Source organism: Microtus pennsylvanicus, chromosome 15, assembly GCF_037038515.1.
Source record: "Microtus pennsylvanicus isolate mMicPen1 chromosome 15, mMicPen1.hap1, whole genome shotgun sequence".
Classification (NCBI taxonomy): Eukaryota; Metazoa; Chordata; class Mammalia; order Rodentia; family Cricetidae; genus Microtus; species Microtus pennsylvanicus.
In genome coordinates, this window is record NC_134593.1 from 6524370 (window position 1) to 6551545 (window position 27176).

At 49.4% G+C, this 27176-nt stretch overlaps 1 protein-coding gene across 4 annotated transcripts in view; it reads right to left on the reverse strand.

Moving 5' to 3' along the window:
* Dlg5 (discs large MAGUK scaffold protein 5) overlaps nucleotides 1–27176 on the reverse strand; it is a 110590-nt gene that overhangs the window by 63027 nt on the left and 20387 nt on the right. For 3 of the 4 annotated variants that reach the window (XM_075949070.1, XM_075949069.1, XM_075949066.1), the window contains exons 2-3: nucleotides 5833–5901; nucleotides 31–193 (exon numbers count right to left, since the gene is read on the reverse strand). In XM_075949070.1, coding sequence (XP_075805185.1) covers nucleotides 31–193; nucleotides 5833–5901 — 232 coding nt within the window. The remainder of the gene's footprint in view (nucleotides 1–30; nucleotides 194–5832; nucleotides 5902–27176) is intronic. The other variant, XM_075949068.1, reaches the window with a different exon arrangement.

A 27176-nucleotide genomic window follows, 5' to 3' on the forward strand; every position in this document is an offset into this window, starting at 1 on the left:
TGTTCACTGGGGAGTTGGGACAATGACTACCTCTTATCAAAGGTGGCTCCATGGGTAGCGAAGGCCAGGCGCTTGCGTAGCTCGTTCCTCTCACGGGTCATCAGCCGTAGCTGAATGGAGAGGTTCTCCACCTTGTCACTGATCTGCTGCTCAGTAAGGAGGGGTGGCGGGGACGGTGCCTTCCCAGTAGTCCCTGTGGGTAGGTAAGCACAGAGAACATACACTCGGGCCCACTCCCAGCACCGTTCTGAAATCATGGCTTGTTCAGCTATTCATGAGGCAGTGATGAGCCCGGGGCCTTCCCATCACCCACTGCCAGGCACCAAGTGGGACCAGGCTCTGCCAGCTGCTGCAGGAACATCCACTCCTACAAAGTAAGTCTATCTCAGTCTCTTTCCACAAGTTGACACCAGGGACTAGACTATGAGGTCTTGTCCAAGGACTCTGAGCATACCCACTCTATCCCCAGTCTGGAGTTTACATCTCTAGGATGGAATTGTTTGGGGCACTAATCCTTGCCTGCCCTGGACATCTGGGCATGCTCACTCTCACCCAGTCCTGGACACAGCACGTGACAAAAGAGGCAGGGCAGACTACCCTGGACCTCAAGCAGAGGCCTGAGAAAGGGCGCGCACTTGGAGCAAAGAGAATACTCCATCCAAGGAGCAGGGTAGCTGTCCCAAGACTGGGACCCACAAGTCATGTCCCCATCTTCTTTCCCATGGCTAGACAAGCAACTCAGTCCCTACTGCAGATCTACTGCCTCTGGACCTGCCCAAGCCAGGCCAGGCAAGCAGAGGATGCTGTCGGTTCACAGCCGATGTGATGCAGGTAAACCCTGAAGCATCCATGTTTAACCCAGACCATGCTCTCATCACATGTCCCCAGGACCACAAGCATACACGTTTTACATTTTTATGAAAGGTAACAGACACTGCTGCCTCTGACCAAATCCAAATAGATCTCTAAGAATCTAAAAACAAAATACTTCTTAAGAATTAAACAATGATCCTTTTATAATTAGCCCCGCCAATATGTCCATCTGACACTTCACCTAACACTTAGAGATTGGGGGTGGGGTCAGAGGAGCTCATAGCACCATCTCATTTTGTAGATGTCATCAGAAAGGCTGGCATCCCGGGGGCATGGCACTTGTCTCCCCAGTGGACCCAGACATGCAAAGAGCATGACATTCACCTTCAATTTATGAGGCCCTGCCCAACCTCTTCGGATCCTTGCTGTCTGATGGTTCATATAAACCAATGTCAATTAAATGAAAAGTGAGCCTTGTACCTTCCAGCGGCTTCAGGGAACACAGGGAAGTCCACGTAGTTGAAGAACTGAATTTGCCATGGGATGGGGTAGGAGCCTCAAGCTATTACCCCAGCATTTGTCAGCATCCCATGAGAAAATAACCCAACCCCTGAACCTAATACTCCTAAAACATATTCATCCTGATTGACTATGAACTTGAGTGGATCTGAAGTAAACTAAGAGACATGCCTCTAGATAGGTCTGGAAGAGCATTTCCAGGGAGGATTAGCTGAGCAGAGAATACCTGCCCCATCCCAGTGGACTGTAGCTCAGAGATAAAGAGATGTGGAGGTGGGGAGCAGAGCTGCTGTGGCCTGCCTGCCTTTGATTCTTACTGCTACTACATCACCCTATCAGAACTCAGTTTCTTTGGCCTTTCAACATGAACTAAAGGCCAGTGGCTATCCAGGACTCCCCCAGGCCTTCAGCCAGTTCAGGGCTACTAAGGCATCCATCCATCTTTGTGAATGGAGCAGCATCTGGTCTCAGGGACTCGGTGGGAGGTCCGGAGCCAGCTGGCCACCCAGACACAACAGTGGGGGCTGACATCTAGGGTATACAGCTAAGGTGTTCAATTCTGTACCACGCCCCCATCCTCATCTCATTAGTCCCCCAAACTGCTCAACTGACAACCACAAACCAGACAGTAACATATGAGCCCCCACAGACTCAGCTCTGAGCTGAGATCCAGGTCTTCACTACTCCACTTTCCAATGGGACTGGACTTCTCTCATCTCTCCACTCCACTCTCACCTCTACCATCTTCTCCATCACCCAGGAAGACCCTCACTACTGTCACAGTGAGGATAGGGAATCTTCAAAATTACCCCCCAAGACACCTCAGCAGAGGGGACACTGTAGCTACCAGGCTGTTGACAACAGATGCCAATGGAGTGAGTAAGCCCTCAGACACTTGGAAAAAAAATACAAAAACACTTGCAGGCAGAGTGTGGTAGCCCTATCCTGGATTTATGAAGTTGAGAAAGGAAGACTAGCAAGTGAGGGGCCAGTCTGGATTACACTGTGAGATTCTGTCCCTAAAAAACAAACAAACAAACAAACAAAAACCAGACAAAACACGGTCTTATACGTAGTTCAGTTAGGAGAGTACTAGCCTAGCACACAGGGAGCCCTGCATTTAGTCCCCACACTAACACACACTGGGTGTGCTGCTGTACCCCTGTCAGCCCTAGCACTAATGAAGTGGAGACAAGAGGGTAAGATGTTCAAGGATATTTTTTGTCTCCAAGGTGAGTTCACAACCAGCTGGGACACATGAGACACTTGTAGGGGTTAGTGTTTACTAACAGCTTGACACAAACTGGAATCACCTGGGAAGAGGGAACCTCAACTGAAGACCTGTCTTGATCAGATTGGCCTCTGTCATGTCTGTGGGGAAATCAATTATTGATTGATGGAGAAGGGCCCAGCCCACTGTTGAGAGAGTATTCCTCAGGCAGGTATGAAAAAGCCAGCTAGCAGCAAAGGGGGTAATCACTATGTAGCACTCCTCCAGGCCCTTGCCTCTGCTCCTGCTTGAGTTCGTGTCTGACTTCCCTCAGTGACTGAAGGTTACCCAGAAGTGCGAGTCCACTACACCCTTTCCTCCCCAGGTTCCTTTTGGTCCTGGTGTTTATCACAGCAGCAGAGAGCAACCTAGGACAACGCTGTCACAGAAACAAAATCGAAAGCCTCTGCCTCCAATCCTCACCGTCCAATGCCTTCTCTGTTGGACACAACTTGCTCTTTTCCACTGTTTCATCTTGAGGAGATGAAGCAGAAATGTGGACAGGATCTCTCTACTCTAATGACCTTGTTTTTACCTTTCCTAAGGTCTACAAACGAAGACAAATAGAAGTGGGTATCCACCTGTCCTTACAGGCACCCCCACCCTGCTGTACCTAAGACGTGCTCTGCTTGTCACTGGACAACACTGGGGCAACAGGAACTGTCTAACTACAGGTGGTGAGCCCTAACCTAGTTTCCAATGGCCGTATGCTCAGGAATCTGCACCCCTGCTGAGTAACCAAGCATGTTAACACAGGGTCCAGGCCACAGGTGTAGGGACAAACCAGTGACTCTGTTGCCCTCAATGAGAGGGCATCTTCCTTGCCCAAGGCCTCTGGGGAAGGTGCCTTTGATCACATTAAGGGACTGGTTGTCTACTTGATCTGAATTGTCCCCTGTAACATCTCAGATGGAAACCCCTGATCACAGGTAGCTACAGAATCAATTACATAAGACTCGTGTAATTGAGGAACTAGAAATTGCACTTCATTTTAAGGTATTTAAATGTGAACAGCCACCTGGTAGTAACTCCATTATTGGCCCTCCCAGCCCTGGGTGCTGTCGGGTCGGGCTATGAAGGCTAAACTGCTGTTGTAGGCAGCTTGCCATGTGCCGGAGGGGTAGAGCCCCAGCCTCGTGTATCCAGTCTGATCATAGTCGTGCCTGTTATATGAGGTCACACATTTCCTTACTGCTTAAGGGAGTGGGTGTGGAGAAGAAGAGGAAGAAAAGCAAACCTTGGTTCCTGTGAGTTTGAGAGAACTGACCACAGAAACACAACCAGCTCTTGCGTGAAAGAACTGGGCACAGCCAGTGCAGGCTGAGCTTGCAATGGGACGTACATCAAAGATTTACTCTCAGACTGCTCATGATTCTCAAGAAGCGTCTGAGGACACTACTGATCCTCAGCACAAGGGCTAACTTGCCTTCAAGTTCAGCCCACTGAACTAGGCATGATGCCTGTAATCCCTGTACTCAGAAAGAATTTGTAACTAGCCCATGCTACAGAGAGACCTCGCCAGAAAAACACAAATCCCACCTTCCTGCTCATGCGCAAATGCCGACATAAGCAGCGAATCCTTCAAGAGGCAGAGCCTCTCTCTGGAGCCCCTGTGAGATCATACATGCTCCTAGGAAAGGTGACACCACCAGTTCAGAGTGACAGTGTGAACGTGTCTATTATATCCACTAGATGAGAAGGGCAGCAGGACACAGGACACAGAAGCTTCGCCTCACCGGCCTATTTACCCTGACAGTCCTGTTCCCGAAGAGCCACACCCGTAGTCAGACTGTAATGCCAGACTCTACGGTGTGTCCTTCTTGAGATCTAGACGCCATGAGAGCTAAAATTGTGCTCTTTTCAGATGTGAAGTCCTGATCTAGGAAAAGGAGAATGTGAACCTTACTTATAAATACAGTGTTTTACAGATGAGCAACTTGAGGTCACAGTGGAACAAGACAGGCCGTGAGCCCGCTGTGATCAGTGTCCTTAGCAATCATATACACACAGAAAGAGGCAGAGAGGCAGAGTGAGGAGCTGTGGGGTGACAGGGCGGTCCGTGAGGAACTCGAACGTGAGAGCCGCTGTCCTGAACCTTTGAGAGCGCATGGCCTGGCCAAATCTCTGACCTTGGACTTCTGACCCCCAGAACTGCTGTCCTGAACCTTTGAGAGCGCATGGCCTGGCCAAATCTCTGACCTTGGACTTCTGACCCCCAGAACTGCTGTCCTGAACCTTTGAGAGCGCATGGCCTGGCCAAATCTCTGACCTTGGACTTCTGACCCCCAGAACTGCTGTCCTGAACCTTTGAGAGCGCATGGCCTGGCCAAATCTCTGACCTTGGACTTCTGACCCCCAGAACTGCTGTCCTGAACCTTTGAGAGCGCACTGCCTGGCCAAATCTCTGACCTTGGACTTCTGACCCCCAGAACTGCTGTCCTGAACCTTTGAGAGCGCACCGCCTGGCCAAATCTCTGACCTTGGACTTCTGAACCCCAGAACTGTGGGAGAGACATCACTAAGGTAACCCAGGAACACACACGCAGCTCATTCTTGGCACCTGTTTGCCTCTGATCACACTGCCCCCCCCCATGCTCTAAGAAGGTTTTTTTAGTCTCCTACCCTGAGATCCAGCTGCCAAGGTACCACCACCTGCCCTACACACTACTTCACACCTGGTATGAAGCATTCAGAAAGTGAGCAGTCCAGTGGGATGTCAACCCTAGCTGGATGGGAAACTAAGTCATGCGACTCCCCCTGGGTGAGTGTCAACTTTCCCCTATCTCTGTGGCAGGAAAGCACAATGACTGGACCAAATGACCTCTGTGAGCTTTCACAGGGCAAAGGTCACACACAGAAGCACAGGAAGGCTAAAAAGTCACCTGGCTTTCCTGCCAGCACAAGTCCAGAGAGCGGAGACGAAGCTGGTTTCATTCTCCTAGGCTCAGGGAAACATCCATTTCAGCATGGAGTGGCTACTTTGCCAGGACAACACACTATCCCTGTTGCAGAGGACAAGCATGAGGGGTCAATCTCAAAAGGAAGCTTTCAGGGGACTGACCGGATTCCCAGAGTAGGTACTCCATGAGTGATAAGGTAAAGAAACACGCCCCCCACACCCACCTCTAACACCAAAGCCGGACTTTTCTTGATCAGAGAAAATGAGAATGTCATCAACCTCACATGTAATCAGATGGCAGAACCGATGTCCCCAACAGGAGAGAACTTACCCACACTGCTGAGGGAGCTGCTGCTCTCCGAGTCTGAGGGCATAATGGACAGGACACTGTAGGTGGAGCCTGGGGACACAAAGGAAGACCAATATATGTTACTACCCAGAAGGTCCACTAGTCCACAGCCCAAGCTCTATCACATCATTTCGCTGTACCAGGGCTGGGAACCTGGATTCCAGGTCCACAGGGAGGTGTGGTAGGCAGTATCTGGACTTGGCTCATTTTGTTCACATTTCTTTTTCACACTCACATCCCGCTGCTCTAGATCTGATCAGTGGGTAGAGGAAGTCCAGTCTGCCAGCTGCCTCCTGTCCCACATGACCCCCTGAGTTTCAATCCCCAGAATGCATGGTGGAAGAAAGAAGCATCTCCACCAAGCTGTCCTCTGACCTACACACACATGCATGCACTCACACACACACACACACACACACACACACACAAACAGTAATAACAATAATAATTATTAGTAAAAACATGGCCATAAAGATGGCTCAAAAGGTAAGGGTGCTTGCCACCAACCCTGATGACCCGAGTCAATCCCCAGGTCCTATAGTGGTATTTCATTTGTATTTTAAGAAACAAAGCTTGCTTGAAGATCAGAGAGTAAAATGGCCCCACTTATAGACCAGGCAGTGGTAACACACGCCTCTAATCTCAGTAGCCACACTAGTTTGCCGGGCAGTAGGGGTGCACACCTTTAATCCCAGCACTAGAGAGGAATATAAGACAGGAGAAGACAGCTCTCAGACAGTCTCATTCTCGGATTCCTGGAGGCAGGATGGCCATTTCGGACTGAGGTAGAGGTAAGGGCCAGTGCTGGCTGTTTTGCTTTTCTGACCTTCAGACTGATCCCCAATATCTGTCTCTTGGTTTTTTTTTCTTTAAAGATTTGTTTGTTTGTTTATGTATACAGTGTTCTGCCTGCATGTATGCTGCAGGCCAGAAGAGGGCACCAGATCTCATTGTTGATGGTTGCTGGGACTTGAACTCAGGACCTCTGGAAGAGCAGCCAGTGCTCTTAACCTCTGAGCCATCATCTCTCCAGCACCTGTCCCTAGGTTATTAGACGTGCTACAAGGTGCTACATGGTGAAAGAAAAAAAAATGCTCTCCCCATACACACAGAATAAATGTAATATGATTTTTTAATAGTAAAGAATCAAGTTACTCAAAAACTTATGAACAATTATAATGTCACCAGACAGTGAGTAGCACATTTTGTTTGGTGCCCACACACCATGAGGGAGGACAGGAGCACCGGGAGTGAGTAGGAAAATGTCATTAATTTACTGTGTGCACACCACCATCAAAACCAAAAAATATTTAGTTTCAAATAATGCCAGGTGCAACCTGCCAACCTCAGGAACCAGCCTACGGACTGAGATACTGGGTGGGCAGCACTCAGTATGCTAAGAAAAGCACCTGGCCTGCTGGATCCTGATTCCAGCCTGTGTGAGGAAGAGGTTCGGTCCCACATAAGGCCCCTTGCATCAGTGACATTTCAAACTAAGAAGTAAAAAAATATGTGTATATTTGGCTCTCTAAAGTCAAAACTGATACAAAATTAAAGGCAAACCAATGCCACTGGGAGAATATACTGTGGGGGTGTTGGGGGGGTTGCAGAAAAGCATGCCAGCCAGAGGTGGCAGAAACAGGTATGAGGAGGAAGGTTTTGTTCCCAGAACCAGGTGGGTGAGCACAGGTAGGATTTTGCTGTAAGGGCTCTGAACAAGCCTTAGGGCTCTTATGTGAGAAAGTTGCTAAGAATTACCCAGAGGCAGAAGGGGATAGATTCAGAAATTTCTCTTCCCTTCTTCCACCTCTTTTCCTAGGTCCTCAAGACCAATGTTATCATAGACGGAAAAAAAGTAGAGAGAGAGAAAGAGATGCAGGAGTGGAGGGGGCATAAACTGGGAAGGGAAATGGGAGGGATACTTGGGCAGCAGGCATAGTGAGGAAACCTCCAGAGGACCAAAGAGCATCTCAGAGGACAGAGGAGACTGAGTAGGGGATGAGGCCGCCCATGAAGATGAGAGGCATCAAATACAAAGGCCTGGAAGGGAGCTAGCTGGCCTGCTTGTCAGACATCAGACAAGGAGATGAAGAGGGAGGGAAAACAGGACAACATATATATGCTGAGGGTGGAAAGAACAAGCCAGTGGCCAGCAATGACCAGTGGCCTGCCTCATCACTGCATTTTCTCGGACCTGGAGGAGTCTGGAGTTGGCAGGAAGGAGTGGGTAGGTGTCTGGTCTTCTAAAAGGACCTATGAGGTTGAAATGTGTCCTCTGGCATCGCCACAGCAGCTGATGTGCACCAAGTGCACCACCACACCCTGTCTAGCAGAGTTCTTGTGCATCCTGCGGCAACTGAGCTGTACTCCCAGCTCTACAACAGGCTTTTGCTGTGCATTTCGAATCTGCACTTCTGCATTAGAAAAAGGCACATTGCAAATTTTTCTTACTTTCTTTTTATTTTTAGTTGGAATATTGATTACACATATTTATGGTGTGCAGTGTGATATTTCAACACACACAGACATGTTACCCATTAATCATCAACCTTGCAGGTGATGCCCATCACCTCTCATAGTTCCCATTTCTTTTTTATATAATTTTTCTATTTTGAGATTATAATAAAATCACATCATTCCCCTCTCCTTTCCTCTCATCAAACTCTCCCATGTTCCCTCCTATACCTTGCTCTCAATTCAAGGCTTCTTTTTCTTTACTTGTTACATATGTGTGTTTGTGTGTGTATACTGCACAAATATAACTTGCTTGGTCTATATGTTACTGATATGTAAATTTTAAGTCCTCTCCTTTACTGTAGGTATCCTTGATGTCAGACACAAACAGGCCATCCATAGATAGCTGCAAAGAACAAGACTCTAATAACCATACTCTGATTCAAAACTAAGGAGCCATCTTTTTAGATTCTGTCTATTCCTCTATGGGGACCAGGAAGGCTAGCCAGCCGCTATATGGTAGACTGTTTTGAAATGATACCTCCTTGGGAAAGCCAGCACAAATAAATGCACCCAGTCACACCCTCATAAATCTATGTTCAACTCAATCCAGCTTGGCGTTTCAGCGTGTGCTCTGTAGTCACCACTGCCAGAATGGAACACTTGCCTCCTTCTGTTACGTGCATCCAGTGTCCCATCTTCCAGTAAAGCAGTTCCCATCCCCCAAATACACACACACACATCGCCTCCTCCCCACGGCAAATTTCCACTGCTAATTACGGTTGGCAGATGCCCTCCGTCCTCCCTAGCTGGGGGAGTACATTTCACATTTCTGCAACCAATACATTCTGTTCCTCTTCCCTGCCCCCAAAGTCCTGACTAGGCTGTGTGGCCTGCCTGAGGCAGAGTGACTTCTTTATTTGCATCTCTGGGCATCATCCTGGCCCCTCATCATAGACAGTTGGCAGGGCTTCTTGCCCTGGCAAGGCTGGTGGGTGTGAGGAGTAACTGATAAAGACTAAACAGGGCGCTGTTTTAACAACGTCCTCAGAGCCTTGGGCATCATAAAAGGGGAAAGGACCCGAAGATGACACTGTCTGAACAGTGTTTTGTCTTTATAACTATTGTCTTCAAGGCCCTGTGTATCAGGACTGTCAACAGAAGGCAGGGAAGTTAGTCCCCTCCCCCGAACTAGGCACAGTGTCCTTTCAAAGCTGATAACTTCCTGAAGAATAATTGTCAGGTGCCATTTCCCTCTGGGGTTTCACAATCAAACCTGAAGATCACCAGGAGTCCCACCTCAGTCCAACACACTTAGATGTCCCTGTCTAGCTCCTCTATCTGCAGTAGCCATAAGAATGTGACAGTTGTTTGAGGCCCAGAAGGGACTTCCAAAGCTACCTGAACTGTAACGCACCCTAAAAAGCTTCTGTGGAGGGGAAACACTCATTACCCAGAAGCCCAGGCCACTGAACACCAAAGAATTAGCCCAGCTTTCCTCAACATTTGCGACCCAAGGGCCAGCCTGTGAGATCCTAAGCAACTTAAAGAAACCTAAATGGCATACATGGAAACATTCCCACAGAAGACAAGCTTCAGATGGATGTGTGAGCTTGAGAGTCATCTATATAGGTTCTCTACCATATGAGGAATTGCTTGGGGAGCTGGTTAAAGGGTAGATGAAGGTAGGACCTGAGACTGCATTGCTAGGAAGCGCCAGAACATGTGGCCACAGAGTAGTGGTGCAGGGACCAAGGGAAGAAGCAAGGCTAAAAGAGAGACAGGAGTGGGCGGCAGACGGGAGCTTCCACAAATGCCCTGGGGGAAGTAGATACTTCTGGGAGACAGCTGACTTAGTGACACTCTGGGACTGATCCTCCACAAGCATTATCTGTGTCCTTCAGAAGAGGTAAGGTCTGCTGATTCTGTTTACAGTGTGACTCAGTCCTACCAGGTCACCAAGACCAACTTCAAAAGAACTTCTGAAACTGTGGTGATAAGGGAACGCCCCAGGCTCCCAGGCCTCTTTCAGCAGCCTACAAGGGGGGGGGGGTCCCTTCACGCCCTCCCCCTTATCCACCTGGAACTCTAAAGAGCTGAGTGAATAGGCTTTCACTGTGGAAACTCAAAACTGCTAAACTAGCATACAGACCCGCGATCACCAGCTATCCTGAGACAGCATGGTCCCAGACAGGCTAGCCCCTACCACTCTATCACAAGGGAATGGGCTTGGTACTCTCAGGCAGCTCTAAAGCCCCAAGACAGCAAGTATCAACAGTGGTGCCTGCCCCACCCTGCTGTCCTCCTACAGCTCACACCTGAAGAACTATAACCCGTGTGTCCAATCATTCCCAGACCCACACAGGTCCCTGCAGAGCACTGGGTCAGATGAGAGGAAATAGGCTCAGAAGCTCCAGAGATTACACACTTGCTAGGAGGGTTAATAAAATCTTTCCCATCTGAGCCTGTAGGCCAAAAGAGATAGTGACTAGTACAGTGACCAGTCTCAGCACCTCTGGGTTTATCTCCCCAATCCACCCTTATCTCACCCTCAGGCTCTCTGTGGGTGCCTTGTGAAGGTCCTGTGAAGACCAATCGAATTACAGAGTGTCTGAAACAACACCTGATGTGGCCCCAAGCACAAGCTGCTGAGATCAGATTCTGGTAAACCAGCCTGCAGCAAGGCCTTCCTGCCCTCCCCTTCTCATCTCCCGCATTACCTAAAAGGGAGGCTGCTGGTGATTGAAATCACAGTCCATAAAGAGACTGCAGACTGTGTGGCACTGAGAGTCAAGGATAGCAGCTAATGGGTCCTCAGCCTACTAAGTGCTAAGACTGCACTGTGGGCTCACACTGCAGACCTGGCTTCAGCTAACACCCATGATGACCCTGAGGTGGTTATTAGGTTCATTTTACAGAGGAGGAAATCAAGGCTGTCTCAATTACTCAAGGAGTTTAAGGGAGAGCTATTGGGGCAAACAGGATGCATGTGCTACCCTTTGAATCAGAGCACTTGGGGCTCTGGGGTAGAAGGACATCCTAGAGAACCAACGCTCATTGGAGAGCCACTCTCTTCCTGTCTATGGAGATGAGGGAAGGGTGGGTAGTGAGAGCCACTGTTTACTGCTCAACTCCTGAGGTGCTGGTTAGGAAAACCTCTTGAAGAGCTGCATGGAGGGCAACTGTTCTAGCTGTAGACCCTGAGACCCAACAACGGAGGTTGACAAAACTCAGGTATTTCAGAGAACTAGAGGGGTGACCATGAATGTACCACACACAGACTAGAAGGCATGTCAGTCTAGAAGTCCTTGGGACTGGAGAGATGACTCAGTGATTAGGAGCACTGGCTATTCTTTCAGGAAACCTGGATTCAATTCCCGGCACCGACTTGGCCACTCCCAACTGTCTGCAACTCCAGTTCCAGGGGATCTGACACCTTACACCAATGCACATAAAATAAATTTAATTATTTAAAAAAAAAAAAGAAGTCCTGCCGATGAACCTGAGGGCGAAAGATGATAACCATCTCTGTGCACAGAAAGCTGTAGATCCAGAGCATGTTTGACTTGTCCTCAGTGTGCACCACCCACCCGAAACAACTGGATTTGTACATTAGGGTTTGTCACACAGAGGTGACACTATAGGGCTCCTTGCAAAGTATGAGGACAGGTGCCTTCAGCTTGACAAAACAGCACAGTAATGGTGCTTCCTCTTTCCCTCTTTGGGCTCATCATAAGTGCTATTAATCTAATTTGCAAAAGTGGCAAGGTGTCCACTGCTGAGACAACCCAGACAATGGAAGCAGGCACCCGTGAGGTGGACAATGGCACAGAGTAACGTGAGCACAGTTTGCTTGAAGCTCTATGCTGGAGATATTGAGTCTGGAAGATGGGACCTCAGGAAACTCAGAGGCCAGTTCTGTCTCTCTGCATGTGCTCTCCAATCTGGAACCCATACCATGACACAGGAGAGAAAACAAAGCGTGCAAAGCCAGACTTAATGGGAAGACATGCCCTTCACGTTTGCTAGGCTGGTGGGCGTGGGGCATATGGTGCCTGTTTTACTGGGAAGAAAGGTCAGGTCAGATAGCCCCTTCTCCACCAGCAGAAGGTGTGTGGATAGCACAAACAAGTGCCTGGGAACATTAACTCCTTTCAGAGAGGCTGAGCTTTATGTGGTGGAAAGGGCCCCGTACCGTCAACCAGAACCAAGTAGAGACAACCTTTAATACTGTCTTCCATCATGAAAACAAGCCTGACTTCCTGCTGTCACCATTGACTGGAATGGATGGTATATTGGCATCCAAAGGGTACCAGAGGTATAAGGCAGGGTTTGGGGGCTTGGCAAGAGGAGGCTGGACCACAGTTATGCCTCAGGGGAGGGTAGGGGCAGGGTAGGCCAGGTATAGGAGTGGCTTGCAAAAAGTCAACACCATTCTTCATTCATTCATGATGTCTGCAGCCAACCTGACTTGGGCCAGCCACTGGAAGACCTGACCACAGTACTGCCCTGCCCTGTACCATCAATGTGGATGGGGCAGTGAGTGACAGCCAAGTTCCTCTGGGCTCCAGACAGCACTATCAATGGTAAACCTGTCTTGAAATACAATCTCTTAGAACCCTAGGAGCCACACAGGAAGGATGAAGATCTTTGAGAGGCCTCTGCCTTGGCCAGCTCCTGTACCCAGGCTGGGCTCGGTTCCCCTAAATCTCTAGCCTTCCTTTCCTACAGACTCCACTGCTTCCCATCATCTCAGGATGTCAGGTGGCTGGGGATCAGCTCATAGTGTGTCCCACTGTGTGACCCTAAGTCAGCTGTTTGCACAGTCTGTGTTTCTTCCCTGGCTACTGAGAGTACTGGGTCATGAGAGGAGGAATAAGAGTACAGAGAAGCAGCATCCTTTGAAGAGCTGGGCACCCAGTAAGAGCTCTAAAACCCTGTCTCAGTGGCCTCTGAGGTACTGCTTGCATGGGAGCAATGGGCATACTTCAGTGCCTGTGAACTGGCTATGGCAGACTGTCCCCAGCCTTTGTTCAGTTCCTGGAAGGGTCACTGGTAAAAAGCCCTTTTTATGAAGAATTTGTGTGACACCTACTCCACCCCCCTCTCCATGTCTAAATGAAAGCCTGTTCTGGTAGGCTAGGGTGGCATGACGGTTCCTCTCCATTATCACTCTGCACATGCCTGTGGGGGTCATTGCACGGCACTAATTGAGGTGAGACCATTCACCCATTATGGGTAGTGCCATTCCCTATGCTGGGATCATGAATTGTATAAAAAGGAGAAAGCTGGGGACGGAGATGATCAAGACACATATTTAATAGTGAAAGGAGGAGGAGGAGGAGGAAGAGGAGGAGGAGGAGGAGGAAGAGGAGGAGGAGGAGGAGGATGCTTGATATACCTCAATACATACTAAAAAGAGTCAGGGCCGGGCGGTGGTGGCGCACGCCTTTAATCCCAGCATTTGGGAGGCAGAGGCAGGCGGATCTCTGTGAGTTCGAGACCAGCCTGGTCTACAAGAGCTAGTTCCAGGACAGGCTCCAAAACCACATAGAAACCCTGCCTCGAAAAACCAAAAAAGAGTCAGAAGGCAAAAAAGTTCGCTTTTGGAACAGGGGAAATAATCCAGTCAATGAAGTACTTCTATGCTTGCATAACAGAATCCAAGATTGAAGAAAAAAGTTGGGTCTGATGTTACGCAATCGCATCCCAGTGCTAGGGAGACAGAGACAGGTGTATCCTTGGGGCTCAAGAGCCAGCCAGGCCACCCTACTCAGAGAACTTCAGGCCAGTGAGAGATCTCTCATAGGGATGTTGTCTTCTGGCCTACACACACACACACACACACACACACACACACACACACCACTTTGAGTGGGTCATGTGAGTCTTATAGATGCTTTGCCAGAGAGGCAGTTATATAGGTGATTGATTTGCCTGCATTTTTCCCACCAGGGAAAGGATGGGTTTATATTTAGAAACCCAAAAGGGACATCTAAAAAGATCTGTCATGCCTTGTCTGAAGGACTTTGCTCAAAAAGCCTGAGCCTACATCTGGAAAAGAGCCCAGGGCTCGTTAGCGATGTCTGCCATGGGCAAGATGAAGAACTGAGTATGGCCCCTGGGTTTCTACGGGCTGGCCCACCTCCATGAACTGTTTTATGGTGTGTAGTACTTGGCAGGCTTACTATAATTGATTGCTAATTGGAATTAAATTCCAAAATCCAATCTGTTCTCCAAACCTTTTTGGTGAACTGTTTTATTTATGGGTGTGTACGTGTCTGAGTCTGTGTGAGTGTATGTGCACGTGTGTGCAGGTGCCCATCAGGGACAGAGGAGGGAACTAGATCTCTGGAAAACTGGAGTTACACCAGGCTGGGTGCGAGGAGCTCACATCAAGTGCTCTTAACCTCTGAGCCATCGTTCCAGCTCTCTGCAAGCCTTTTAAAAGACTAGGGTTAGAAAAGAGTCCTTCAGGAAAAATAAAATGGTACCCGTCTCTTCGCACTGATTCATTTTGTAAAGTCCTGCCTGAAAACATAGTCTTCTGATCCCAGACATCCTCTCAGATAAAGTGACACCATGTGAAATCATCGCCACTGCCAATTACCTAGCACCTGGCATGAATTCTCAAACAGTAGCCTTCAGAGGAAAGAGTTGGTTCCCAAAATTGCAGGGCACAATGACATGTCCAGTCCTACAGAATCCACTTATCTTTCCTCTGCCACATTCAAAACAGGGGCAAGGAGCTTCCTGCTGAGAGCTGAGCAATGGGCTACCACACCCACATATTCACGCAGGGACAACAGCTGTAGAAGTTATCCTCCGGTCCTACCAAAGCAGAAGACAAACCTTGAGCAGCCCCCTCCCTAAAAAACTCCCCAAAATGCTTGCCAGCAAATTCCCCCTTCTCTTCAGTGACCTCAGTGACCCAAGTGCTCACATTAACGTTAGTCCAAGAACATGGCCAATCTCATCCTCCAGAGAGCAGCCGCTATTTGCAGTGCAGAAGGCAGAGCTGCCTGACCCATCTCAGGCAAAATCTGGCTCCACAATGTCTTCAGATTGCCCAGAGACAACCACAGGAAAAGGGGAAGGAAAGTAAAAGTATTTCAAATGCTAAGAGGATGTGGGTTATCATTTACACAAGCCCCAGGGAGAAAGGGTTGACCTTGCGCAATAAGAGAAAGTATTTCTCTATATTGTATTTAAAAAAAAAAACTAAAACCAAAATCCCACATCTGCAACCACAAAGGACAGAAATAAAACCACAGTATGCTAGTCCCCAAAGACACAAAGCAATTCTATAGTTTGAGTCTGTTGATCATCTAAGGACAGGCTAGGTCTCCTTCTCTCCTCACGGTGTCTAGGATTCCCACCCACCCAGTGCCCAGGCATACCAGGCTGTGTGTTGCCCACTCCAATATAAACACCATTCTCTGTGCCCACCGTGAAACACAGTCAAATACAAACAATATCTAGCTTGCAGCATGCTGGGGAGAGGGGTTTTGCCTCTAGCCCCATTCTATGGCTAAGAACCCTGAGGCTCTCAGAGGTTAACAGATAACCCAAGACCCACCAGATGCACTATCTCTGAGCTCTAAGCCTATAATAACCACTGAGCTGCCTCTGTCTGTTTTGTAAGCCCACCTGTCAGTCACCCATGAGGCATCAGGCTGTTCCTGCTAGATACTCAAAGGCTGAAGCCATTTGCCCCAACCCAACCCCTACCCCCCATTGCTGCCCCCAGCATGCATGTATCTCTCTCTCTCTCTCTCTCTCTCTCTCTCTCTCTCTCTCTCTCTCTCTCTGTGTGTGTGTGTGTGTGTGTGTGTGTGTGTGTGTGTGTGTGTCTTTCCTTTTCTTTTCTTCTTTTAATTAGTATTATATTGCTTTGGAAATCAAGACGGGGGGAAAAGTCACTCTTTAGGAAAAGTAAACCAACATAGCTAAGACATGCTTTTAAATCTTCAGCTTCTGTGCAAAGAAATTAGTTGATCAAAAGGAATGTATCTTGAAAGACTACCAAGAACAAGTGAAAGAAATCCAAGTTGTCATTGCCAATATCACATCAGCCAAAATAAGATTAAAAAAGAAAAAGGCAGAAGTGTGGGTGCTGAGGCCAGTGCGCCTGCCTAGGCCACCACCAGAAATTATCTATTGTTAAAAGCATGTTTCATTTCATCGCATTTCAGAAAAACAAAGAGGAGACCTTGGGGGCAGAAAAACAGGTCCCACAGTGACAAGAGTGGGTGTGCTTGCGGCAATAGCAGCCACCCAGAGCCAGCCAGCAATCTTCATCTGGAAAATTCAGATCTCTCATGGCAGGCAGGGCTCCAACAGCGAGGAACCATCAGCAGCCCCCCAAAGTGCCAGTTTTCATATTTCCTAGGGCCTGCGGGGCTCCAGCCTTCTTGGCTTAAAAGGAAACTGTCAGATAGGTTTTGTGCAAACACGCAGTTTCCTTGGGGGCAAACACTCCGAGAATACAACTTGTTCTTCATTTTCTGACAGCTTTTTGTCCATGGTGGCTACATCACAGACGAGACAGGCCAGCGGGGAGAGGGAGCTTACAGGATGCTAGCACAGAGCAGGCAAGGAGTGCATGGAGGAATTGCTGAATAAATTATAAGGGATGGGAGGGGGCAAAACTAGGGGTCACCCAGCTGCTCTTCTCACCCCACCAGCACGCATGTTGGCACCTGCAATGTGTTGCAGAAGGAGCTGGGAAAAGAGAATGTGAAAAAACTGCACAGAGACCGAGGACAGCAAAAGTCTGGGATGAACAGAACTGAAGAAAGAGTATTACCAATAGAACTAAAGAAACCCAGTAAAGTGCTTGCTGCGCATTGATGAGAACCCTCATTTGATCCCCTGCATCCACATAAAAAACCCAACAGCAGGTCCCTGTAATCCCAGTGATTGGGGAGCTCTCTAAACAGGAGGATCCCTGGGGCTTGCTCATAAACCAGTAGTCAAATCCTGAGTTCTGGTTCAGTGAGAGAACCTTTCTCAAAAACAAGGTAGATAGCAATTAAGGCAGATACCTAATGTTGACCTCTAGCTTCTACATGTACACACACACACACTAGAGGGGGGAGGAGGAGGGAGGGAGGAGGGAGGGACGGACAGACAGACAGACAGAGAGAGTCAAGAGAATTACTAAGTCATTGCCAGAGCTTATAGACAAGGTTTGTAGATGACATTCTTCTGGAACCATTCAAAAGGCCCAAATATTTTTTTTATCCTAAGACCCTTTCCTGGTTCCTCCTAAAAGAATCCCAAAATACAGATTCACATGTTCAAATCTATTTCCTGCTACCACAACTTGGAGAAAATGCATAGGACATCTCTAAGAACCACCCCAACTTGTTACTAAGGACACTTTCCTCTCAACTTTCAAGTTTTGTCCCAAACCAAGTTCATCTTAAAAGTGTGGGCTTTCATAGTGAGTGATGATACTGCTTTGGGGGTGGGGGTGATGAAGAGACCCCTTCTAAAAGGGAAGAAGAGTTCACAAAATAGACACAATGGAGCTCCCAAAAGTCCTTACAGGACCTTACATTTAAGGGGACAGAGTAAACATCTAATCAGGAAGTTCCACAACCCTCAGACGCACCCCCTCCAGATGGAAACCAACGAAGTCTCTAGACACAAATGGAAAACAAGTCTTCGATAAAAGCAGAAGGGGATCAACAATTCTTGAGACTCTGTACCAACAACATGGAGAAAAATGGGGTCTATTCTGGGTACCTGTTCCAAGCCAGTTGCCCTGAGTGCAGTCACATGGTCAAGCTGGAACACCCTCCGTCTACCACAAAGACCATTTGTTTCCCATGAGTGCCCAGAGCATTAGTGGAACCAGTTGGCCCAGTCAGGAACTGTGACCCTGGTGGATGGGTGGTAACAAGGGTGCCCTGTGACCACACCAGATAATTAGTAAAATGATATTGAGTTACACAGTCAGCAATTTACCTGCCAGGAGCGAATATGGCCAGTGTTCTGCTTCCAGATACCAGAAGGGGTGAAGCAGAGTTAATTACAGACTACTGCACATTAAACATGGTACCCTGAGATACTAGGGATGCAGGAGAAGAAAAAGTGGTCATGACTAGGGATGTATTCAGTTGGTAGAGCGCTTGCCTAACATGCACAAAACCCTGAATTCAGTTCCCAGAACTACATAAACCCAGGGTGTAATGGCATTCACCAATAAAGCCAGCTCTCAGAGGTGAAAGCAGGAGAACCGGAGGCTCATGGACATCCTAACCTACACAGCAAGTATAAGATAGGCTATATGAGACTATGTCTCCAACAAAAAGCTCACGGGAAAAGAAAGGAGGAAGTAAGGAAGGGAAAGAGGAAGGGAAGGAGATGGATTGGAAAAGAAGATTAGGAAGGGGAAAGGAGAGGAAGGGAAGGGAGACCAAGAAAGGGACGGGAACGAAAGGGAGACACTTGAGACAGACACTTGGATGTTTTGAAACACAACTGCCCAGCACTCCATCTCAGATAAACAGTGCTGCAGGCAGAGGGATGCGCAGGTGTGCAGACAGCTCACCCCACACAGCACCGCACAGGCAAATGACAGCACGGCAGCTTTACCAACTTCAGACATGGATCAAGCCCACAACACAGCCAGAAAGGTGAGCCCCAGGGAACAGGATCCTCTGTACCACCTACATGTCCCTGTAGGTCAGCCCCACAATATGAGCCCCAAGAGTGTCTATCTCACCCTGCCCTCCTGGTCTTTATTTATGGTGCCCCAAGTCTCAGACATACTCACAGGCCAGATCTCAGGGATGAGGGGTGGCAGCAGCTTGTAGATGATGTCCCAGCTGATAAAACAGTATCTACCCCTGCTTTGCTTACATCTCATACATGCCCTCAATCCCTCCCTACACCGTGACCCACAAACAGCTAGCTGGCATGGGATACAGGCAGAGGGCAAGCTGCCTGTGAAAAAAACACTACCTGGAAAAGCAAAGCAATGTAGTCAACCCATCAGCGAATGAGGGCCTGCTTGGGAGCAGATAAATGTTTAGAACACTACTAGCTCTTCCTTCTCCTATCTGGGAAGTGCCTTCAGCACAAAGCTGGCTGAGACTACATGCGCTCTACCTAACCTCCAAGAGAACATGGTCACCAGTAAGAGTTTCAGAATGTTAAGACAGAGGGTCTCCAAAGACCAAACAGTATAGAGTATGCCTCTGACAGATAAGGAAACAGATGCCAGCAGGGCCGGATGCTGCCTACCTTTGGGGTCCCCTTGGACGCCACTCCTGTGCATCATATTGCCACTGACCATTTAACAAGTCACTGTCATACCAGTGAGTCCCTTTAGCTCTAGCAGCTCTTGCAGGTCCCTGAACCAGCAGGTGCCCTATACAAGGCTGCTGGGCTTCGAAAACAGCCTGTTGTCTACAATAATAGCCCCAGTTTTTATCTGCCAAATGTTTTACAAGTTAATAAAAAAAAAAGTAAGAGTTAGGAGTACAGCTCAGTGTTAGTGAACCAGTTCTGGCTCCCATCCTGCCTGACACAAGGATGCTGGCCATCCAGACACCTGGATTCAACCTCAGTTTCTTCTACTTTTCATCAGAAGATAAATGTCACCCTGCTTACCTGCTAGGATCAGGATCAGAAAAGATAAATAACAAAACACAAATGTGCAGTGAGGAACACACACACACACCTGCTTCAGTCCTTTCTGGAGGCTCCAGTAATGTAACCATGTCTTCCTCATCTGTCAGCTCATTCCTTCCTCCCTGATCCTGTTAAGCAATGAGAATGAACCAGATACCATCAGGCTTTACTGATGATGGGAAGACAGTAAGCCTTAAGAGGTATCTGTCTTCAGTGCCTCAGGAAGCACCTACTAACTCTTACTCCAAACTCGAAATCTGGAAATTAGGAGGCAGCTCCTGAGAGTCCCTATATGCAACTTGCAATGCCCACAATCCATGTCTGATTGGGCAGCCGACAGCCATGACAGTACTGTCCTAAGCTTGGGGACAAAATGACCAGAAGTTCAGTATAAAGGAGCACTGATGGGCTGGAACTCACCCTGTTTCCTAATCCTATCTAGAGGGAATATGAGTAACAGAGGATGCCATGAGGGGACCCACCCAGAACTTCACCTGAGCTGAGTCCACTCCTGTCTCACCACCCCTTCCCAATAGCAGCCATCTCAATCCCTCCTCACACGTGAGAGTCACCTTTCTGTCCCTTGGGAATTAGAGAAGTGGTCAAAGCCTCCTTCATAAGGGCCAAGTCACTAGCTCCAGGTCTTTCCAGGAAGTGTGGGGAGGTGCAGAGCTACCAGGTCCAGCATATCCAGTGCCTGGTGTTCCATGGCCTTAACCACCTACTTGGAATCAGGACCCTTGATACAGTAAGGGTGCAAGGGAAGCCAGGATTTGTGTTGCTACTGGTGTGAGCTCTGGAGCCTGACTCTACCTGGTCACGAATCCCAGCTCATGAGCCAATTAGCTTGTGATTCAGGCCCGTTTTTTTAGCCAAGCAGTGCTTTAGTCTCTTTAGCTATACCACAGAGATGCTACAGTGTCCACAGCCCAGGACTGTTGGGTAACTAAGACAGCACTTAGCATGGAAGTTCCCTCTGGGGTTTCTCATACCTTTTCTGTCATGTCCTACACAAATACTTTATTGTTGTGAAGACAAGTTAGAATTCGAAGTAATCTTTTCTTCTAGATACACAGGGCTGAAGCAGCCCTGTCAGTCAATCGCTGCTCATTTCTCCTGGAGATCTCCTTTAGGCTTTAAGCTCTACAGACAGGCAAGCCTAGCCTCCTTGCTCCCTCCCTCACAGTGAGTCCCTCTTTAAACTTCAGCCACACATCCACAAAGGCTCCTCACTCACCTTTTTAAGGAGCCCGCCCTCCTTGCTATTCTGGCAGTTTTCTCTCTCTTGGTGAACACACTTTCAACTTGCCTCTCCTCCTCCAGCGTTTGTTCACCCACCCAAAGGTCATGCCACCTCTGCTCTTTCCCACCAGGACAGGCCACCATCCTATCTCTTCTCAAGGTGGCCTCTGGAGAAGTGACCAGGGTTCAGGGAATGGATGTCACGAGCCAGCACCCAGCCTGATCCAGTTCTATGATGGTTCAGTCAACCTGGTTTCTCCAGCAGAGGTGCAAGGCAGGCTCTGGCCAACAGACCTTATTCAATGCAGAGGACTTTTGCTCTCCCCTTTTCCTTCCCCTCCCCCCTCTCTGTTCATCCTGTCTTTCCTCCTTCCCAGGCTGTGTGCTGTTTTGCAAAGGCTCTACCAAGGATCAAGCAAGATAAGCTGAGACTAAGACCAGCTACCCAACCCCAAAGGCAGAGGAAAGTTCTGAGATTCCTAAAAGATGCTTCTAGGTTTTCCAATTTAGGTCGCATGACTGTAATCCTCAAGGCAATGGCACAGTTCGGTCCTGGGTACTTGAAAATTCAACATGATAGTTTAAACTGTCCAGAAACACATTTCATAAAAGGAAGCGTTTTAGAACACACAAGCCAACCTTACATGGACATACTGGGAAAGTCTCCAGAATCTGACAGCAAACTGTCTAGAAGGGAGGAGAGCTGATCTCTGGGACCTTTCAAGTTCTGAGGTTTCTAAGACTGCCTGGGGGGTGTCATTCTCCCTGTCTCCCTGTAGGAGAGGAAGAGAGAGAAAATAAACACATAGAAGAAACCAGTGCCATTAAAAATGTGTCATCCCTGAAAATATACATACAAGTAACATTATACAGGCGAATCAGGTTATATTTAGGAATATATACATGTATACACATATATACACAATAATCAACGAAACAAAGAGTCTATGAATCTGGAAGAGAGCAAGGAGCAGTACACGGGAGAGTTTGGAGGAGGAAAAGGACGGTGTAATATGTAATGATGTAATTATATAATCATCTCAAAACTAAAATGAAATTTTAAAAATCTTTAACAATTGGGCATGGTGGTATATGCCTTTTAATCCACGCCACCACTCAAGAGGCACAGGCATGTGAATTTCTGTGAATTCAAGGCCAGCCTGGTCTACATTGCAAGTTACATGGTTAGACTCTGTCTATAATAACAATAATAACAACAATAATAAATATTAATAAACAGAAAGACCCAATTACATGTGGTGGTCTGGACAGGAACACAGTAAGTTCCAGGTTGACAAAAAAAAAAAGGAGAGGGAGGGGAGGGAAGTGGAGAGGAAAAATCTGAAGAAAACACTCTAGAGCCCAGATAGGTCACTTAACTGTTGGTTTAAAACCAGGCCAGTAACACTGCATGAAGGTCACTGTGTTTTGTGTACCCAAATGGAAAGCTATTGAGTAAGTAACAGCTTATAGTGCTACATCTTAATTACAAAATAGACAATAAGCCAAAAAGGGCGTGGTTCCCAGATACTCTGCCCCCTTGCTTGCCTCCAGGTACCTGATGATGGTCATACTCCAGCCGAGCATCCTGTTCCAGTTCCACTGCCCTCCGAAGTCCTGACTGCTCCCTGAAGATCTAGGAGTGCAGGGCCACACAGACACAGCTGCAAGCAGGCTGCACAGCTGCTACTGAGGCAAGCACCTTCCTGCCTATGACAAGACAGCCTCCTCCGTCAGCGAGGACAGTGACAGTGTGACAGCCCTATGTCCATCAGACCTGGCCGGGCCTAGCTGAGGTGGCCTGGCACTTCCCTGCAGCCTGCCCTCCTACCAGATTCCTTTCCACACTGCTGTTCCCCACTGCATTTGGAAGGCAGTGTCCTGGGTCCTTTGCTTTACCTGGAAGAGGGAAGAGAAGGAAGCCAGTCCTGTTGCAAGTACTCACTAGGATTTAAGAAGCCCTCTGCAAAGGAAGTTGGTGACCAGCTGATGAAGACAGCCTGCAACAGCACCTGGAGATGAGCTGGCTGACTGCTGTCTAGGTGTGGCATGGGAGGAGAGAAAGGAAGGAGCCAGAGGGACCAGAACAGTGCTGGGATCTAGAGAGCTGCCCCCGGCGTGCTTACTAAAGCTTGCTTCAGCCCTCCAACAGTTATCTTTTAGTCCGACCCTGGGAAGATACCAGCTGGCATCAGCGCAGAAGCAACTCCCCAGGGCACATGAGTCACCAGGCTGGACTCCAGGTCTGTTCCTTAGGATTCGGGACCTTGTGTGTATCTGAGGAAGTGGTCCCTGGTCCTGTCAGAGTGGTTCCTGGGCTGTGCAGGGTCACTGAAGGCTAGACACCAAGACATCAGGAGGGAGTCCCATGCAGGGTCTAAGCAGCAATCCTAGAACCTTCCTCTCAACCAGACATAGTACCAAGCAGCCAGCAGAAAAGCTCAGCAGTGTGGTGACTCCCTACGGAGAAGGAAGCAGAATTGCCTTGGTCCACTCCACACGGCCTGCTGATCAGAGGCCAGCCTGGAAGACACTGTCCCTAGGTTCTCCCAGACCAGAGGACTGCCCACTGAGGTCCCTGCAGTTATTCAGGACACAGCAGTCACCATCTCTTAGGCTCTCTGAGATACCCCTGTCCACATCAAGGAGAGAGACCACTGTCCTAAGGACTTTGACAAAGTGTGTATAAAAACACACATGAACACACGTGGAGGAATGGAGGAGTCTTGAGACTGGCAAGGATGAGGTCAGATGTAACTGTCACCTTAGCAACGTAAGTGCTGGCTCCTTCTGCAACAGTCAAAACAGGACAGGAGGCCACCCAGGCCTCCCATGCTGAGGAGCTCACAACTGCTGGAGGCAAAAGTCCCACCAATGACCAGTTCCATTATGGAGCTCTGCCTCAGGTGACAAAATCCTGCCAGCAGAAATTGTGGCACACATCTCCAAACCATAGCTGGGCGTGTGGCTCGCTCCTGTGATGAGAACACTTGGGAGGCTGACACAGGAGAACAGACAAGAGTTTGAGGCCAGCCTGACTAAGCTACATAGTAAGTTCCAGGCCAGTCAAAGCCACAAAATGAGACTCTGTCTCAAACAAAAGGAAGGAAAAAAACTAGAAGTCAACTTGAAACCTCGTACCACCCCCACATAGCTCAATTCCCAGCCCAGTTCAATGGGGTGCTCTTGATCCCCAGGAGCCAAGACACAAACCCTGACTGACTAGCTTGAGATAGGCAAGTGGCTTGACCTCTCTACGTCTCAGTCCCCATGTGAAAAACAGAAACAGTACAGATTTTTCTTTAGCTATGCTAGAAGATTTGATAAAGGGTCCATACAAGTTCCCTGGCACCACAGTGAGTTTGGTCACAGTCCAGTCACACCAGCTTGGCCTGTGTACACAGGCTCTGGTCCAGTTTTCTGCCCACTGATGACACTCACCTTCCTTCGTCACAGCTGGAATCCCACTCAGCAAGTTTCCAGCTCTGTGAGCTACCTCAGGGGTAACTGGCTTACCAGGGATACATATATAACCCAATCTTTCTCACCTAAATCTCTGCCAGGGCTCCAGGTTTCCACCAGTGGCAAGCAGAATCAGGGGTAAGATAATGATGCCAAACGATGTTGGTACCCAGCCCTGTCTTCTTAGAGTTACTATTGTTACTATGGTAAAACATCAAGCCCAAAGCAAGTAGGAGAGGAAAGGGTTTATTCTACTTATGAACTCAAGCAGGGCAGGAACCTGGAGGCAAGAGTTGATGCAGGGGTCATAAGTCACGCTTTTTACTGGCTTGTTCCTAATGGCTTGCTCAGCCTGGCTTTTATAGAACCCAGGACCACCAGCCTAGGGATGGCCCCACCCACCATGAGCTGGTCCCTACAGGCTTGCCTGCAGCCCAATCTTATAGAGGCATTTACTTAACTGAAGCTCCTCTTCTCAGATGACTTAAGCTTGTGTCAAGCTGGCATCCAGTACAAGTCCCTAGATCCTATGTCCCAAAGCTTTTTTCCCTTAGATCACATGGTAGTCCTTAAAATACACACACACCTGAGCACAATATGAAAGGGATGGCATACTATCAGACCTCCTCTTCTACCCCTTTCCAGGCTCCCCCAGGTACACCAGGTAGGACAAAGTCATCAAGTCTCACCAAGCACTTAACAGAAGGAAAGAAGCACATGGTGGACATACACGGTGGACATACACGGTGGACATACACGGTGGGCATACACGGTGGGCATACACGGTGGGCATACACGGCGGGCATACACGGCGGGCATACACGGCGGGCATACACGGCGGGCATACACGGTGGGCATACACGGTGGACATACACGGTGGACATACACGGTGGGTGGACATACACGGTGGACATACACGGTGGACATACACGGTGGGTGGACATACACGGCGGGCATACACGGTGCGCATACACGGTGGGCATACACGGTGGGCATACACGGTGGGTGGGCATACACGGCGGGCATACACGGCGGGCATACATGGTGGGCACACACGGCGGGCATACACGGTGGGCATACACGGTGGGCATACATGGTGGGCATACACGGTGGGCATACACGGTGGGCATACACGGTGGGCATACACGGTGGGCATACACGGCGGGCATACACGGTGGGCATACACGGTGGGCATACACGGCGGGCATACACGGCGGACATACACGGTGGGCATACACGGTGGACATACACGGTGGGCATACATGGTGGGCAAACACGGTGGACATACACGGTGGGCATACACGGTGGGCATACACGGCGGGCATACACGGTGGGCATACACGGTGGGCATGGTGGGCATACACGGTGGGCATACATGGTGGGCATACACGGCGGACATACACGGCGGGCATACACGGTGGGCATATACGGTGGGCATACACGGCGGGCATACACGGCGGGCATACACGGTGGGCATACACGGTGGGCATACACGGCGGGCATACACGGCGGGCATACACGGCGGACATACACGGTGGGCATACACAGTGGACATATATGGTGGGCATACATGGTGGGCATACACGGTGGGCACACACGGTGGGCATGGTGGGCATACACGGTGGGCATACATGGTGGGCATACACGGCGGACATACACGGCGGGCATACACGGTGGGCATATACGGTGGGCACGGTGGGCATACATGGCGGGCATACACGGCGGGTATACACGGTGGGCATACACGGTGTGTATGGTGGGCATACATGGCGGGCATACACGGCGGGTATACACGGTGGGCATACACGGTGTGTATGGTGGGCATACACGGCGGGCATACACGGCGGGCATACACGGCGGGCATACACGGCGGGCATACACGGCGGGCATACACGGCGGGCATACACGGTGGGCATACACGGCGGGCATACACGGCGGGCATACACGGTGGGCATACACGGCGGGCATACACGGTGGGCACACACGGTGGGCATACACGGTGGGCACACACGGTGGGCACACACGGTGGGCACACACGGTGGGCATACACGGTGGGCATACACGGCGGGCATACACGGCGGGCATACACGGCGGGCATACACGGTGGGCATACACGGCGGGCATACACGGCGGGCATACACGGCGGACATACACGGTGGGCATACATGGTGGGCAAACACGGTGGGCATACACGGCGGACATACACGGTGCGCATACACGGTGGGCATACACGGTGGGCATACACGGCGGGCACACACGGTGGGCATACACGGTGGGCATACATGGTGGGCATACACGGCGGGCACACACGGTGGGCATACACGGTGGGCATACATGGTGGGCAAACACGGTGGGCATACACGGCGGACATACACGGTGGGCATACACGGTGGGCATACACGGTGGGCACACACGGTGGGCATAGATGGTGGGCATACACGGTGGGCACACACGGTGGGCATACACGGCGGACATACACGGTGGGCATACACAGCGGGCATACACGGTGGGCATACACGGTG